Raw genomic sequence first — 19,278 nt, 5'->3', positions numbered from 1 at the left:
TTTTTAACATGCTATCTAGGTTGGTCATAACTTTCCTTCCAAGGAGTAAGCGTCTTTTAATTTCATGGGTGCAATCACCATCTGCAGTGATTTTGGAGCCCAAAAAATAAAGTCTGACACTGTTTACACTGTTTCCCCATCTATTTCCCATGAAGTGATGGGACCAGATGCCATGATCTTCGTTTTCTGAATGTGGAGCTTTAAGCCAACTTTTTCATTCTCCTCTTTCAGTTTCATTAAGAGGCTTTTTAGTTCCTCTTCACTTTCTGCCATAAGGGTGGTGTCATCTGCATATCTGAGGTTAGTGACATTTCTCCCAGCAATCTTGATTCCAGCTTGTGCTTCTTCCAGCCCAGCGTTTCTCATGATGTACTCTGCATATAAGTTAAATAAGCAGGGTGACAATATACAGACAAGCACACACACACCACAAAAAACAAAGGAAGAAAGAAAATTACAAGCCAATATCCCAGTTAAGCATGGATGCAAAAATCCTCAACAGAATTAAACACTACTTTAAAAAGATCCTACACCATGATCAAGTAGAATTTATTTCAGGGCTGCAAGGATAGTTCAATATCCACATATCACATTAACAAAATGAAAGACAAATATCACATGATATCACAATAGATGTAGAAAAAGCGTTTGATGAAATCCAGTGTTCATTTATGATAAAAACTCCTAATAAAGTGGCTATAGATGTGCCTGAACATAATAAATATCATACATCACAAACTCACCAATAATATCATACTCAGTGATGAAAAGCTAAAAACTTTTCTGCTAAGAACAAGAACTAGGAAAGGATCCTCATTCAGCCTACTTTGTTCAACACAGTATTGGTGGCCCTAGTCACAGCAATTATGCAAGAAAAGAAATAAAAGGCATATAAATTGGAAAGAAAGGTGTAAGTGTATTTACAAATGACATGATACTACATGTAGAAAACCCTAAAGAATGGACCTAAATGTTTAAGTTGTTAAAACTTAAATGAATTCAGTAACTATGGGAATAAAAATTAATATACAAAGCTGTTGCATTTTTATATACTACAATGAACCACCAGAAAGAGAAATCAAGAGAGCTATCCCATTTACACTCACATCAAAAAGAATTAAATATCTAGGAGTAAATTTAACCAAAAGGTGAATGACTTATACACTGAAAACTAGGGGACATCAGTGAAAGAAACTGAAGATGACACACATAAAGAAAGATATTCCATGTTCAATGAATGGAAGATTTAATACTGTTAAATTGTTCTTAGTACCCAAAGAAATCTATAGACTCAATGCAACCCTAGCAAAATTCCAACAGTATTTTTCACAGAACCTCCCCCCTCCAAAAAAAAAAGAAAATACTTCTGAACTTTGTATGGTACTACAAAAGACCCTGAATAGACAAAAAAAAAAAAAAACCTGAGAAAGAAGAGCAAGACTAGAGGTATCATGTTCCCTGATTTCAAACTATACTTAAAAGCTATAGTAAACAAAGCAGTATGGTATTGGCATAAAAATGGATTTGTGGACCAATGGAACAGAATAGAGAGCCTAAAAGAGCCCACATTTACGTGGTCAATTAATCTATGAAAAGTGGGGCAAAGTATATAAAATGGGAGCAGAATATCATTGGTAAATGATGCTGGGAAAACTGGACAGCTGTGTTTAAAAGAATAAAACCAGTCCAAACTATGGTTTTTCCAGTAGTCATGTTTGGATGTGAGAGTTGGTCCATAAAGAAGGCTGAATGCCAAAGAATTGATGCTTTAGAACTATGGTGTTGAAGACTCTTGAGAGTCCCTTGAACTGCAAGGAGATCCGACCAGTCAATCATAAAGGAAATCAGTCCTGAATATTCATTGGAAGGACTGATGCTGAAGCTCCAATAATTTGGCCACCTGATGTGAAGAGCTGACTCTTTAGAAAAGACCCTGATACTGGGAAGGATTGAAGGCAGGGGAGAGGGATGACAGAGGACAAGATGGATGGATGGCATCACCGACTCAGTGGATATTTGTTTGAACAAGCTCTGGGAGATGGTAAAGGACAGAGAAGCCTGGCGTTCTGCAGTCCACGGGGTCGCAGAGTCGAACGTGACTGAGCAACTGAACAACAACAAAGACCACTACATTAAACCATATACAAAAAGTTACTCAAAATTGATTAAAGACTTAAACGTAAGACAGGAAACCATAAAACCACTTGAAGAAATATTGCTCTTGAGCTCTTTGACACAGTTCTTAGTAATATATATATATATATATATATATATATATATACATATTTTTTTTTTTTTTTTGCCTCTGACTCCAAAGACAAAGGAACCAGAGATCAAATTGCCAACATTTGCTGTATCATAGAGAAAAAAAGGGCATTCCAGAAAAATACTTACCTCTGTTTCATCAACTATGCTAAAGCCTTTGACTGTGTGGATCACAACAAAATGTGGAAAACTCTTAGTGAAGTGAAAGTTGCTCAGTTGTGTCTGACTCTTTATGACCCCATGGACTATACAGTCCATGGAATTCTCCAGGCCAGAATACTGGAGTGGGTAGCCTTTCCCTTCTCCAAGGGATCTTCCCAACCCAGGGATCGAAACCAGGTCCCCCACATTTCAGGCGGGGTCTTTAACAGTTGAGCCACAAGGCAAACCCAAGTAAAGAGATGGGAATAACAGACTATCTTACCTGACTTCTGAGAAACCTGTATGAGGGTCAAGAAACAACAATTAGAATCATGTATAAAACACCTGATTGGTTCAGGATTGAGAAAGGAGTATGACAGCACCGTCTGCTGTTAACATGTTTATTAATACTATATATGCTAAGCACATCATGGCCAGGCTGGATGAGTTATAAGCTGGAATCAAGATAGGTGGGAGAAACATCAACAACCTCAGATATGTGGATGATACCACTCTAATGGCAGAAAGTGAAAAGGAATTACAGAGCCTCTTGCTGAGGGTGAAGGAGGAGAGTGAAAGAGTTGGCTTAAAACTAAATATTAAAAACAAACGAACAAACAAAAAACTAAGATCATGGCATCCAGCCCCATTATTTCATGGCAAATAGATGGGAAAATTTGTAAATAGTGACAGATTTCCTCTTCTTGGGCTGTAAAATCACTACGGATGGTAACTGCAGCCATAAAATAAAAGGACAATTGCTTTTCATCAGGAAAGCTATGACAAACTAGCTAATGTTTGGAAAAGTGAGACATTACTCTGCAGACAAACGTCCATATAGTCAAGGCTATGGTCTTCCCAGTGGTCACATACAGTTGTGAGAGCGGACCATAAAGAAGGCAGAGCACCAAAAAGTTCATGCCTTTGAACTGCAGTGCTGGAGAAGACTCCTGAGAGTCCCTTGGACTGCAAGGAGATCAAACCATCAGTCTTAAGGGAAATCAACTCTGAACACTCATTGAAAGGACTGACACTGAGGCTGAAGCTTCAGTATTTTGGTCACCTGATATGAACAGCCAATTCATTGGATGGATTCCCTGATGCTGGAAAGATTGAGGTCAGGAGAAGAGGGTGTCAGAGGTTGAGATGGTTGGATGGCATCACCTATGCAATAGACATGAATTTGGACAAACTTTGGGAGATGGTGAGGGACAGGGAGGCCTGGTGTGCCAAAGTCCAGGGGGTCACAAAGAGTCAGACACAAATGGATGGCTGAACAACAAGAAAATATACTTCACCAGATTATGGAGATTCCCCCTCTAGTTCTAGTCTTATGAATAATTCTTTTTTAATAAAATTGCATACAAATAAATAATATTTTTGCTGAATATTTATGTACCTATTTAAATGAAAATCATGTCTTTCTCTTCTTTTGCAAATTGAGGTGTTACTTACATTAACTGTTTAATCTTTGAAGCTAGGCAAATCTGTGCCTTTAACCTGGTTCCTACCTGTAGTTATATGTGATCTTGGGAAAGTCTCTTAATCTCTCTAACACTCAGTTTTATCACCTGTAAATTAGGGATAGTATAAAAACTTTGCTGTACTACTGTGATGAACAAATTACAAGGCATATAAAATCTCTAAATCTTAAAAATTTCTAATTCAATTATACAGGAGCTCACTTTCTGTCTTACCTTGTTAATGACTTATAAACCCCTGACATAAAAAACTATTTTAAAAAATGTGATGGTCTTCATGCTAGGCAAATATTTACAATATTCATTTTTGTTAGATAAGTCCCAAAAGAAACTAAAAGGAAAACAAACATTACAAAGAGCATCTGTTACACCCCTTGGCCATAAAATGAAATTAATCAGAGTGCCACGGATATAAATGAATCATACAAATGATACAACAGAAGACTTAAAGTTGAGAAAATCTTGAAAGATGTTGCTATAATGAAAGCTTAAATACTCTTCAAACATAGTTGACATTGATGTTTCATGCCAATGAGGAAAAGCTGTGCAAAGCTGCACTGTAGATGGATGAGTCATTGGAATTTGCTATCAGCCCCCTTATATTTTTGCCAGCAGTGAATAATGAAAATGAGGTTTTTTATTTTCTGTAGCAAATCAAGTATGATTTTTGGCATTTTACATAGTGTTTAAAGAGGATCATGATCAACATTTATGTCTTTTTATTTTATCTTGTAAAAGTGAGTAGAAATCACTTATTGTGTCTTATCAACTGGTTAAGGAATTTCTTCTGCTTTTAAAGTGAGTATAATTTTAGACAGATAGAGAAATCAGTTTCCCTGATCCACAGCATAGATCCACAGCATATAATCGTACCTATATAGATAATGTCTATGTATATTCCTTATGCCTAAAGTCCCAGGGTACAAACTTGTATGGCAGAAAGTAAAGAGGCACAATTGCACTCATCTCACATGCTAGTAAAGTAATGCTCAAAATTCTCCAAGCCAGGCTTCAGCAATATGTGAACTGTGAACTTCCTGATGTTCAAGCTGGTTTTAGAAAAGGCAGAGGAATCAGAGAACAAATTGCCAACATCTGTTGGATCATGGAAAAAGCAAGAGAGTTCCAGAAAAACATCTATTACTGCTTTATTGATATGCCAAAGCCTTTGACTGTGTGGATCACAATAAACTGTGGAAAATTCTGAAAGAGATGGGAATACCAGACCACCTGAAATGCCTCTTGAGAAATTTGTATGCAGGTCAGGAAGCAACAGTTAGAACTGGACATGGAACAACAGACTGGTTCCAAATAGGAAAAGGAGTACATCAAGGCTGTATATTGTCACCCTGCTTATTTAACTTATATGCAGAGTACATCATGAGAAACGCTGGACTGGAAGAAACACAAGCTGGAATCAAGATTGCCGGGAGAAATATCAATAACCTCAGATATGCAGATGACACCACCCTTATGACAGAAAGTGAAGAGGAACTAAAAAGCCTCTTGATGAAAGTGAAAGAGGAGAGTGAAAAAGTTGGCTTAAAGCTCCACATTCAGAAGACGAAGATCGTGGCATCTGGTTCCATCACTTCATGGGAAATAGATGGGCAAAGAGTGGAAATAGTGTCAGACTTTAATTTTTGGGGCTCCAAAACTACTGCAGATTGTGATTGCAGCCATGAAATTAAAAGATGCTTACTCCTTGGAAGGAAAGTTATGACCAACCTAGATAGCATATTCAAAAGCAGAGACATTACTTTGCCAACAAAGGTCCGTCTAGTCAAGGCTATGGTTTTTCCAGTAGTCATATATGAATGTGAGAGTTGGACTGTGAAGAAAGCTGAGCGCTGAAGAATTGATGCTTTTGAACTGTGGTGTTGGAGAAGACTCTTGAGAGTCCCTTGGACTGCAAGGAGATCCAACCAGTCCATTCTAAAGGAGATTAGCCCTGGGTGTTCTTTGGAGGGAATGATGTTAAAGCTGAAACTCCAGTACTTTGGCCACCTCATGTGAAGAGTTGACTCATTGGAAAAGACTCTGATGCTGGGAGGGATTGGGGGCAGGAGGAAAAGGGGAAGACAGAGGATAAGATGGCTGGATGGCATCACCGACTCGATGGACATGAGTTTGAGTGAACTCCGGGAGTTGGTGATGGATAGGGAGGCCTGGCGTGCTGCAATTCATGGGGTCGCAAAGAGTTGGACATGACTGAGTGACTGAACTGAGTGAAGTTAAAGAGAATGACTTTCACTGGCATGCTTTTAGTTACTGAGTACGTTATTTACATTGTTTTTCACATCCTCATTCTAAATTGTATCAGTAAAATTTAAAAGAAACCATCATCAAGGGAAAGAAAAAAACCCTTTTAAAATGACATAATTTTCTTCATAAACTTGCTTACGTTTAAATCCTATTCAATTTTGCATAAAGAAACCTTTGTTTTGAATTAAAGAACATTCAGGAAAGGCAAATCTGAATCTGTTGTTTCAGTTAATTGGTATTTTATGCCTTTGTTTTTCACTTCTCTTTTGGCCTCCTGCTTCTTATGCGTGAAGTCATTTGTACTCAGAGAACAGGACTATTTATACATTTTTACAGAAAAGTAGAGAAGGAGGATTAAGAGCACTCTTTAAAAATCATAACATGCTTTTGCTTTTATTTCTTTGCACAGGGAATGAATGTAGACAATATAAATACAAATAGAAACATGTTGATTTATTTCTTTAGTTTGCTGAATAGCATACGCTTCTCGTGCTTTGTAATTCTAAATTAATTTAGATCAGATTCTTGTATTTTATAAGCCACTGAATTGAATCTCGCTATACCATTGTCAATTATTTCATGTGGACAAATTTGCTTAATGCTTACATTTTTCATTACTGTGCTAAAGGCGTTTGATTGCACTTTGGTGTCTTCAGCTGTCAAAAAAGCCAGAAGGAATCATCAGAAGGATGATTGAATGGGTTTCCTTTCATTACCTCTGCAAGTGACTCATTTTTTTATTTATATGACTGTTCTAACTATGGTAGAATTTTATGATAAAGACAAATAAATTGTACCCAAAGGTAATATTCCCCTTTTGATGGATTATAAAACATGTAAAAATTGGTCAGTATGCATTATAATTCTTCTCAGCTTCAATCCTGTTAGTGTATATATTTTGAATTATTAAAATAGAGATCAATTTAGTTGGTGCTATTAAATGACAGTTCATCCAGACTGCAACATTGTAAAATGACAGCACCAGATATCAGTGTTCATGTATCTAAACTCCTGTTGTTTTGAAAGAAAAACAGCCTTGCCTCCTATAGGTAGGACAAGTGAGAATGACAATGAGACCTGAATCAGTACAGTACATTTGAGGCTTGAAGAAAGCCTTAATTCATATTTGACAGGAAAGAAAGTTACTATTATACACTAATAAAAAAGCAGACATTCCCTTTTAAATTGCTTAAAAATAATTGGAGTATGAGGGTAAAATATTGTCACATACCAAACAAAAATTTCAGGGAGTGAAATGAGCATGCATGCATGCTGTCGCTTCAGTCTGACTCTTTGTGACCTATGAACAGTAACCCTCCAGGCTCCTCTGTCCATGGGATTCTCCAGGCAAGAATACTGGAGTGGGTTGCCATATCCTCCTCCAGGGGATCTTCCCAAGCCAGAGATCAAACCCTCGTCTCTTATGTCTCCTGCATTGGACTCTTTACCACTAGTGCCACCTGGGAAGCCAAGAAAAGAGATGGTCTTAAGCAGCAAAACAAAGCGTGGGTTTTTTGAAAATACTTTAATCTGTTTTTTCCACAAATTTCTTAGCAATCTTCTAACAGTACTAAATTTCCCAATATGAAATTCTTTTCTTATAATAATTTATGTTCAAGATGTCTTTCCTCCTCCTTTTCACTACTGGGTGGTCATTCAGACCTCCTGTGTGCTACATAGAGTTGAACTTGCTTTCCTATCTAACACACTTGAGTTATCCAGTAGGGATTATAATCACCATTTTGTAAACATGTCAGGTAAAATTTGCAGGGTATATAATTTGTCCTAAATGACATTACTAATATGTAGTAGATGTGGAACCTGAACTTCCACTTATTCTGACTCTAAATCCTTTAATCTTTTATTTTTCATTTTCCTCATTTTCCTCTTTGCTTTCTTTTTTTTCCTGTCCTACTGCTAATATGCAAAATACTTAGTAAGCATTTCTAAATCTAAACAAAGTTTGAATAAGCAAAATAAATAAAAGAATAAGAAAACTTAAATATTTAAGTTTAAGAATAATATATATGATAAAGGCAAAGTTAAAACCAACAAGCATCAAATGTAATATGGTAAAATATTCAAGCTGATAGGAAATCTCACAAGTATAAATCCACTTTAGATATAAAGGAACAAACAAAAATTCATCTTATGACTACTCCTCAATAACATTAAATGTTACAGGGGGAGTAAAAAAGGAACATAAAGCTGTTAAGGAAAAGATTGCAATTTAAAATTTCTCACTTTTTGTTAATTCAGGAAGAAAACAGAAAGATGTTCTTACTTTAACAGGATTAAAAAAAAAAAACTTTTAGTGCTGCAAAGTAGTGTTTAAAAACACATATGATAAAGATGTTTTTAAGAGTAATTCCTGCTTTCTACCTCAACAGTGGTTTTCAAAGGTTATGGTTGTAATATGCCTTTAGTTGAGAAGTGTATAAAACTCAGGTAATAAAGATGATTGTAAGTGTGCTAAGTGAATGCTACTTTGAAGAGATTTTTATTTTGGGGAATGGATAACCACCCAGGAATACAAATAGAAAATTATTTAAAAACGTAGGTTAATAAAGGTGGTTAAGGAGTGCTACATGCAAAAAAAAAATGCTTTGTAGTATATTGAATGCCAACCAGAGAAGAGGTACCAGAAGGATATGAGGACAATGAGGCAATGAATGAAAAGAATAAACACATTTGATTATTAAAATAATTTTCTTAAAATTTCATAATGTGATAGAAAGTGTTAAGATTTTAACTACAGAATGCATGCACAGAAATCAGAAAGAAGGGGCTCACAATGCACTGCCAATTCATGTTTTCCACCAGTGTAGTAAAAATTAAGCAATTTGTTATTCATTTCAAAAGATAGTTTAATACAAAAGACAATGGAACTTTATATCACAGTGGAGTAAAATGACAAGTATTTTAGAATTTCTTAGTTCAATATTTGAGTCCTTTTTCAAAGACTTTCAGATTCTGTAATCTTGTACAACTTAGACACTCAAGAGCTCACTGCCCACATCTATAAAGGACAGACAATGCCTATTTTACTATATTATTTTGAGTGTATTATAGGTAAAAATTCCAAGTGTAGTTCTTGGGGCATTTAATTTATGTGAAAAATTCTCTCTCCCTTTTGTTTATTCCCATAGGTCAAATACTTTCTTGGTAGAATTATGCTGTATGTTTTTATGCACCTGAAATATTTTCCGTATGTCTTTTCTGATTATTGTTACAACATGAAAGTTATCATAGTTTCTCTTGTTCTGGCAACTTTAGTTGCTCATAATATCATTTTAATGATTTCATTTAAATATTATTTTAAATTTTGTTTTCTTTGCAAATAATGATAACTTATCTCTTTATTTTGGTTTCAAATTTTACTATTTTTTTCCAAAAATGAGTAGTGATTTTAACTCATAATTTCACAATTAAATTCAATGCTAACCAGTTGAACTGTGTGCGTGTGTGCATGTGTGGTGGGATGGGTTTATAGACACATTCACATCAAGGATTGTTTTTTTTTTATTTATTTTTTTATATTTTTTTAACTTTACAATATTGTATTGGTTTTGCCATGTATACCTGTGGCGGATTCATGTTTTTGTTTTTTGTCACTCAGTCATGTCTGACTCTTTGCAACCCCATGGACTGTAGCCCGCCAGGCTCCTTTGTCCATGGGATTCTCCAGGCAAGAATACTGGAGTGGGTTGCCATTTCCTTCTCCAAGGGATCTTCCCAACCCAGGGATCAAACCTGGGTCTCCTGCATTGCAGGCAGACACTTTATCCTCACATTATAAATAGTTGTCATGTTTCCTTAGACTCTTCTAGAGTCTTAATGATTTCTCAGATTTTCTTTGTTTTGAAGACCTTGACAGTTCTAAGGAGTAACAGTCATTACCAAGGAATAATGTTTTATTGTCAAAATGGTAATACCATTTTGTACAATTTTTCAATTTTGTTTTAGTGGATGTTTTGCTTGTCATTAAATTGGATTATGAGATGTTTATATTATGCTTTGTACTATAATCCAATACTGTCATTTATTTTCTTGATTAAATTTTTCCACTTGGGTAGATCTTTCAGTTGACTCCTTGGTCTCTTTTGCTCGCATAATCTTGGTTTCTGAGCATTTCTTTACTTGTATAATTCTTGCTCCAGCTCCAGAATCAGTCAATTCTCCAAGAATTTCTGATTTCTTTAATTGTAGATAATATTAGAAACAATCATTCAAGTTTTGAGTATGTGGTTGCTACTGGGATGTTGTTACTTCTAGATCATATTAGTTGACAAAGCATGGGAATACATATGTAAACACATATCTGTAAACATCTCTATATGTATCTATTTGTATCTATCTTCAACTAATCATGAGTTCATACTGATGTCTCCAATTCTAATCCAGTATGGTACTGTATGCAAAATTCAAGCTTTCTTCCCTTACTTATCTATAATCTCTCACTCCAACATGACTCCCATCATCCGCTATCCAACCACTTATTACATAAATTTCAACATACACTTATAACTATTTCAGTTTTTAACCCTCACCTATGATGTGGGGAAAACATTACAAAGTAAAAGGTAGTGTTTATGAACTGCTTATTTTGGCTTTAGTCTCACATAGTTCAGCATCTTTTCCCCTAACCTTTTTAGTGAGATTGCTTCATATATTTATAAGTAAGTTGTGTTGTTTTATCGTATTCTGTGTTCTGTCTTGCTATCACCAGATAGTCTAAATTATTTCTTTAAATTTGCATACTTTAAGTTTCACTCTTTATCCTGGAAAGTTTTGGATTTTGACAAATGCATAGTGTGATTTATCCAGCATCACAATATTATGAAGAATAATTTCACTGCCTTAGAAACAAAAAAAGTGCTTTATTTATTCCATCAACCTTCTTCAAGCCCTTGGAAACCAATGATTTCTTGATTTTTCTTTTGTTTCTGAATGTTATATAAATAGCATTATATAATACATAGCCTTTCAGACCAACTTCTTTAACGCAAGAGTTTAACTTCATCTTTTTAGTTCAATAGCTTATTTATTGTTATTGCTGAACAAAATTCCATTGTATGGATCTATTCCGTTCTGTTTTTACCGTTCACCTATTGAAGGACATCATGGTTGCTTCTAGTTTTCAACTAGCATGAATAAAGCTCTTATGAACAACCATATGCATATTTTTGTTTGGACATATGTTTCTAATCATTTGGGTAATGACCTAGAAGTGCAATTTCTGGATTTTATGGAAAGGCTATATTTAGCTTTATAAAAAACCGATAGACTGTCTTCCAAAATTACCATCATTCTGCATTCCCACAGGCAGTGAATGAGACTTTCTGTTGCTCTGCATCCTTTCCAGTAATTGATACTGTCAAGTTTTTGAATTTCAGCCACTGTACTGGGATATGTAGTGGCAACTTACTGTTTTAATTGCAATTGCCTAACGCCTAATGTGCTGAGCTTCCTCTCATATACGTTTTTAAAAGTTACATGTTTGTCTTCTTCGGTGAGGTGTTTTCATATTTTTGCCTGTTATTTATTTACAATTTTGTTTTCCTATTATGGGTTTTTTGTATATTTTAGATATGAGTTCTTAATCAGACGTCTGTTGGCAAATTTTTTCTCCCTGATTGTCTTATGAATTTAAATTCTTATTGCTGCTATAACAAACCAGCACAAAGTGGGTGACTGAGACAGTGCAAATTTATTCTGTTATTGTTCTTGAGATCAGAATTCCTACAGATACGGTGTAGTCAAGGTTGTATTTCTCCTAGAGTTACTAAAAGAGAGTCCATTCCTATGCTTTTCTTTTTTTATTTTTTTTGAGTTTTTCCTTTTCTAGCTCCTAGAGGTTGCTTTCATTCTTTGGCGCATGGCCTCACACTCCTTCTTCAAAATCAGCAGTATGGAATTTCTGTCTTTGACCCTTACTCTTTTCCCCTCATTTTATTAAAAACCTTATGTTTACTTTGGGATCGCCAATAATCCAAGATAACCTCCCTATTTGAAGATTCTGAATTATATCTGCAAAATTCCTTTTGCCATGCAAGGTAACATTCACATTAACTTATTCCTAATCTGGGGATTATGATGTGGACGTCTTTGGGTGACCATTATTTGGCATATCCTACTTACCTTTTGATTCTCTTAGCAGTATATTTTTCAAAGCAAAGTTTTAAAAATTCCAATAAAGTTCATTTTATCATTTTTTTGATGGATTGTGCTTTTGGTATGGTATCAAAAAATTAATCAAACCAGAGGTCACCTATACTTTCTCTGGTTTTCCTTTATACGTTTTATAATTTTCCATTTTCCATTTAGTTCTATGACCCATTTTTACTTAACATTTGTGAAAGCTGTAAAGTCTGAGTCAAGACTCATTATTTTACCTGGGTGTTCATTTCTTCTTGTTGCTGTAACAAACTACCACAAACTTGGTGGCTTAAAACTGCAAAAATTTATTTCCTTACAGCTTTTGAGTCAAGAATACAATATGCATTTTGGGGGTGCTGTTACTTCTAGAGATTCTAATAGAAAATCTTTTCCTTGTGTTTCTAGCCTCAGGAGGGCACATGAATTCCTTGGCTCATAGATACTTCCTCCATCTTCAAAACAGCAGCACATATATTCAAATCTTTGCTCCTGTTTTTTGTCTTTTTCTCTGATCCTCACCCTCTTGTCTCCCTCTTATAAAAGACCCTTGTGATTACTTGGCCTTATCTGGATAATGTGTTTATGTCAAAATTCTCAATTACATCTGCAGAGCCCCTTTTATCATTTAAGGTAGCATGTTTATAAGCTTTGGGATCAGGACATGAACATCTTTCAAGGACATTATTTTGCTTACCAGACATATAGACATCCGATTGTTCTAACACCATTTGTTAAAACAAAACAAAACAAAACAAAAAACTATCCTTACTATATTGAATTGCTTGGCTCCTTTTAACAGTCAGTTGATTAATATATTTATATGAGTTTATTTCTGGGCACTCTTTTATGATCTATGTGTCTCTTCTTTCACTGATGTCACATTTTCTTGATTATATAGCTTTAGAGTAAGTCTAAAATCATGTATTATGAATCCTTCAATTTTTTTCTTCTTTTTCAATATTGTATTGCCTATCCTCAGCTTTCTTTGTTTCCATATACACTTTAAAGAGGTTTCCCTGGTGGCTTAGTGGGAAAGAATCTACCTGCCAATGTGAGGTAGAAATTCCTAGGCAGTCAGTATAGAACTCTGAGACCTCAGTCTTGTTTTCAGTAAACATCCTGCTCTATGGTCCCAAATTTCTGGAATGTGTCTTTGGTCTGATGAATTATCAGGACTCAAATCCAGGAAAGGGCAGTAATTAACTTCTGACCATATGCCTGAGGGAAAAACGACTGGTGATCATTAATCTTAAACCCATAAGTTTGGTCTAAGGTAAAATGGTCAGGGGACATGAAAAGGTGGCAACTTAATTTGAGGATCAAGAGAAGCCTTAGGTTAAGGGAAGGATCTTGACCTTTAAACTGGTTAGAAACAACATGATTTAAGAACAGGAGACAACCAAAATTGTACAGATTAATACTGGTAAAGATATAAAACTGCCGTAATCCCCATCTTTTGGGGGACTTTCTACCCCTCTTGTGTCTATGCTGAGACTTTTGTACTTTTTTCCTTGTTATAAATCTGATTTGCTTGCTACTAAGAGTGTGTAGTTCATGGATTTCATTCTTCAGCTTAGTGGACAAGAACTCAGATTCCCGTTTCAAACACAGGAGACATTTGATCCCTAGATCAGGAAGATCTCCTGGAGAAGGAAATGGCAGCCCACTCCAGTACTCTTACCTAGAAAATCCCATGAACAGGGGAGCCTGGTAGGCCACAGTCCATGTGAAAGTGAAAGTGATAGTCACTCATTCATGTCTGACTCTGCGATCCCATGGACTATTAGCTAGCCAGGCTCCTCTGTCCATGGAATTCTCCAAACAATAATACTGGAATGGGTAGACAAAGGGTCACAAAAAAGTCAGACAGTACTTAGTTGCCAAACAACAAAAAATACACTTTAAAATCAATTTGTTATTGTCTACAGATAGTTTGCTACAATTTCAGTTGAGGCTGCTTTGAATTTATACATATAATGGGAAGACTTGACATTTTAGCAATCTGAGTCTTTTAATCTGTGAATGTGGATTATTGCTCCACTTGTTTAGATATTATTTGAATTTTTCATCAGAGCTTTGAAGATTTTGGCATTAGATACTGAAAATATATTTTTTTAGATTTGTGCTAGTGTATCATTTTGTTTCATGCTATTGTTCAAGTTCAAGTTTTGAATTTTAAATACCAATTGATTATTACTGGAAAACAGTTAACTTTTGTGTTTTAAATTTTATCCTTCCTGCATATTTGCATGTTTTTTCCAGGAGCTTTTTAAAAATTTTTTTCTAAGTTTTGTGAGGATTTACTACATAAAAAGCCATGAGCTCTGCAAACAAAAACTGCTTTATTTCCTCCTTCATGTCTATATGCCCTTCCTTTCTTTTCCTTATCTGATTGCACTACCTATGAGCTTTAGTGCAATGTTGAACAGGAGTAGTTGGAGAAGGAAATGGCAACCCACTCCAGTGTTCTTGCCTGGAGAATCCCAAGGATGGTGGAGCCTGATGGGCTGCCATCTATGGGGTCGCACAGAGTCGGACACGACTGAAGCGACTTAGCAGCAGCAGCAGCAGTGGGAGAGTACACCTTTGCCTTTCTCCTAATCTTGATAGGAAAACATTCAGCTTTTCACAGCTAATTATGATATTAGCTGCTGGATTTTTGTGGATATTGTTCATCAATTTAAGGAAGTCCCTATTTCTAATTTGTTCAGAGTTTTTACCATAAATGTGTGTGACATTTTTCTGACTCAAGATGTTTAGATAAGTTCCCTTCTTTAGCCTATTGATATGGTTGATTACACTGATTTTTGAATATTGTATACCTGAAATAAATCACACTTTGGTTGCAGTAAATAATTTTTTGAATACAGTCCTGGATTTAATTTGTTATGGTTTTGTTGATTTTTACAGCTGTGTTCATAAAAGATACTGCTGCAAGGAGAAAGCCAATTCTGACTCCATGTTAGAAACTGTTTCTTTGACTTACTTGCTTTTATTATTATAATCATACTTACTGGCTTACCACAGAGGACCCTGCCCCTCTGCTTGATTGTAAAGTGCTTTGTTCAGCTCATAGATAATTTGTTCCAACCCACCTGTGAATAGAAGATATTAACACACCCCTTCCAAAGGCTGGCTGTTACTTTGGAGATGTTTTGCAAGACTGAAGACGTTTTCACTTCCCCATGTCTCTCCCTCTCTTTTCTGCCTTTTGACTTTAGTTCCTCATGCTTCCTTCTCTCTGTTCTGTAAAAGAATCTGGCATCTAGAGCCCATTAAGGTGGTTATTTTGAGGTGCTAGCCTACCATCTTCTTGGTCTGCCAACTCCAAGATTAAAGTCTCTTCCTTGCCTCAACACCTTGTCTCTTGTATTCATTGGCCTGTTGTGCGTTAAGCAGAGTGAGCTTGAACTCAGTAACAATATCAATCTGTATTATTTCTTTCTTGTAATTTATTTGTCTGATTTTGGTAGTAGGGTAATGCTGACCTCACAGAATGTGTTAAATATTCCCCATGTTTTCATTTTCTCTCGAATGGATTGAAATCCATAGGGTGGCAAAGAGTCAGACACAACTTAGCATACATGCATACCTGTAGGTTATAGAAGTTTCAGATTTCTCTCAGATCTTATTTTTCTCCTTTTTGGATTTTGAAAATACTCTTCTTTTAGAAAAGTCTGTGTCTTGAAGCTCTTCAGCTCTAATCCACTGTTGTTATACTGTTGTATAACACTTTTTGTGGTAGTTTGAGGTATAGGGGAGAGAGTTCATTTTATATTCTTTTAAATATTTTTCAGATCTTAAATTGGTCTTTGACTTCAGACTGTGGTATATTTCCCTCTACAACTTCTTGTCTCTTACTCTTTATCCTGTGTTCAGAGTTTCTAATCTATTTTCTTGAAACTTAGTATTTTGTTGACTGTATTTTTCCTTCTTAGAGTAAAGAAGGAATTCATAGGGCCTGGACTCCATCTTAGGCCTGTTCACGCTGATCATGCTCAGCCACCTTTCCAATGGACTCTGAACTCTGTGTTTAGTGCTTATGGAAACAACAGAAGGATAAGACCCCCTCCAGTCAGGGGAACCTTGACGATCATATCTAAGTTACTCATTGTCTAAGAGAAAACATACACCCCTTTCTCCAGACAGGCCATAAATTTTTCTGTATCTATCGGAGTGTAACCTCGGGTTTATTGATTATTGGCTAATTGTTTGACTGAGCACATGAGCACATAGCACGTGAATGATGGGGTTATTGGGATTGTATTTTCCTTGGTTTATGTAAGTCTCAAGGAATTTGGAGTGGTGGGTTCAGACATGTACACATGGGGTATAAAAGATTTTCATAAATGCTGGTCAGGGTCCTGGGCTAAGAGGAGACTCTGCCTTGGGCCCACCGGTGTAATAAACTGCACTCCACTATCTACACTGTCCTTCTGAGTGAGTTTGTTTCCTGGAATGCGTGGCTACAACAAGAGGACAATAAGGTTGGAGAGATCTCCAGAAAGAAAGAATTTCCCTCCCCCAACTAGAATAGAATTTTAAAAATTATATTCTAGCAAGATATTTCCTGTGGAGAGCATGTTTTTATTTTCTTTTTTAAGTATACATTTATTTATTTTAATTGGAGGTTAATTACTTTATAATATTATATTGGTTTTGCCATACATCAACATGAATCCACCATGGGTGTACACCTGAAAGCTCTTGTTATATATTTCCATAGATTTTCATCTGCAGCCATGGCCCAGGAGAATCCAAGATTTCTTGGATCTTTACCATGAGATCCTGGTAGTTTCCTAGTGCTAATGCCCAAAAAAGTGGGGGTTGTGCCCAAGACTACAACTCATGAAAAATTTCACTCTTATGCTTGTCCACACTCAACTTTATGGAATTTATCAAAATTATCATATACATATTCCTATTATTTTATGTATCTAGAGGTTTCTATTACAAGTAAACCTATTTCTATTGCTGTATATTTCTGTATGTACTTGTCTCTCTAAGTTTTGGGTGTTGTTTTCTGATTGTGTGCTTTTTGATCCTGTGACCTCAGTTATCCAATAGATCCAGATAGTCATTAATTTTCAGTTTTCCTACCTTTATGTTGCTTTTAAGGATGCATATGATGATTTCCAAACTCTTTATATATCAGAGCTGAAAATAGAAATTAGAAAAGGTAATTTAAATTTGTAACAGCAGAAGTTTTCTCTAATATTGTATCCTTGAGATAAAATTTTAATTTTTCTCTCTAAAAATATTCATTTTCTGCACTGTTAATAAGAAATTGAGTTTTACCTTATTTCTTTTAAAATCAGTGGTTTTTCATAATGTGCTGCTTAGTTTAGCTGATAAATCTGGCTATAAGGTTGATTGTGTGTATAAGTGAAAGTGAAAGTGAAGTCATTTCTGACTCTTAGCGACCCCATGGACTGCAGCCTACCAGGCTCCTCCGTCCATGGGATTTTCCAGGCAAGAGTACTGGAGTGGGGTGCCATTGCCTTCTTCATTAACAGTGGCTAGGCATATTATATTTACTTGGAGCTGGTATACTTGGTGACAGCCTTAGTGCCCTTGGACGCGGTGTGCTTGACCAGCTCCCCAGGTAGAAGCAAGCGCACGGCGGTCTGGATCTCCCTGGATGTGATAGTTGAGCGCTTGTTGTAATGCGCCAGGCGCAATGCCTCGCCAGTGATGTGCTCGAAAATGTCATTGATGAAGGAGTTCATGATTCCAATGGCCTTGGATGAGATGCTGGTGTCTGGATGGACTTGCTTCAGCACCTTGTACACGTACACGGAGTAGCTCTCCTTGCGGCTGTGCTTGCACTTCTTGACGTCCTTCTTCTGGGCCTTGGTCACAGATTTTTTAGAGCCCTTTTTAGGGGCAGGAGCAGACTTAGCCAGTTCAGGCATGTCTATAATGACAACACCCAATATGGGGTGTTTAAGAGATGTGCCTATACCCAAGTCTGTGTTTGACAGAAACCTAGATAATATTTAGTTTAGCAAACTTTACTCTCAAACTCAGTTTTTATTCATTACCACACATCATTTTTATCTAAATATTGGACAAATAATTATGTCTTATTCTAAGCTGACGTATCATAGAAATTTTTATGTGAAGAGCTTTATCACCAAGATTTTAATGAAGCTGAGCCACATTTCATCCCAATCTCAAAGAAAGGCAATGCCAAAAAATCTTCAAACTTCCATATAATTGCAGTCATCTCACACACTAGCAAAGTCATGCTTAACTTCCAGATGTTCAAGCTGGATTTAGAAAAGACAGAGGAACCAGAGATCAAATTGCCAAAATCTGATGGATCATAAAAAAAGCAAGAGTTCCAGAAAAACATCTACTTCTGCTTTATTGACTATACCAATAAAGCCTTTGACTGTGTAGATCACAACAAACTGGTAAATCCTTAAAGAGATGGAAATACCAGACCACCTTACCTGCCTCCTGAGAGACCTGTATGCAGGTCAAAAAGCAACAGTCAGAACTGGACATGAAAAAAAGGACTGGTTCCAGATTGGGAAAGGAGTACATCAAGGCTGTATATTGTCACCCTGCTTATTTAACTTATATGCAGAGTACATCATGAGAAATGCTGGGCTGGATGAATCACGAGCTGGAATCAAGATTTCTGGGAGAAATATCAATAACCTCAGATATGCAGATGACACCACCCTTACCACAGAAAGCAGAGAACTATAGAGCCTTTTGATGAAAGAGGAGAGTGAAAAAGCTTGCTTAAAACTCAACATTCAGAAAACTAAGATCATGGCATCTGGTCCCATCAACTTTATGGCAAATAGATGGGGAAACAATGGAAACAGTGACAGATTTTATTTTGGTGGGACTCCCAAATCACTGTAGCTGATGACTGCAGCCATGAAATTAAAAGACACTTGCTCCTTGGAAGAAAAGTTATGACCAACCTAGACAGCATATTAAAAAGCAG

At 36.1% G+C, this 19,278-nt stretch overlaps 1 protein-coding gene across 1 annotated transcript; it reads right to left on the bottom strand.

Annotated features, from left to right (window-relative positions):
• Positions 1 to 17,845: 17,845 nt before the first annotated feature.
• On the bottom strand, positions 17,846 to 18,226 carry LOC109569558 (histone H2B type 1-L-like). The gene has a single exon (XM_019975037.2). It carries the CDS (start codon positions 18,224 to 18,226, stop codon positions 17,846 to 17,848), a length of 381 nt encoding a protein of 126 aa, XP_019830596.2.
• Between the last annotated feature and the right edge of the window lie 1,052 nt (positions 18,227 to 19,278).

The sequence above is a fragment of the Bos indicus genome, chromosome 15, assembly GCF_029378745.1.
Source record: "Bos indicus isolate NIAB-ARS_2022 breed Sahiwal x Tharparkar chromosome 15, NIAB-ARS_B.indTharparkar_mat_pri_1.0, whole genome shotgun sequence".
NCBI lineage: Eukaryota > Metazoa > Chordata > Mammalia > Artiodactyla > Bovidae > Bos > Bos indicus.
Note: the sequence above shows the minus strand (reverse complement) of the source record. Positions and strands in the feature narration are given on the sequence as shown.

Bases quoted from the DNA above. Each gene is read 5' to 3' on its own strand.
- LOC109569558 (XM_019975037.2), bottom strand. From the start codon at position 18,226: ATGCCTGAACTGGCTAAGTCTGCTCCTGCCCCTAAAAAGGGCTCTAAA.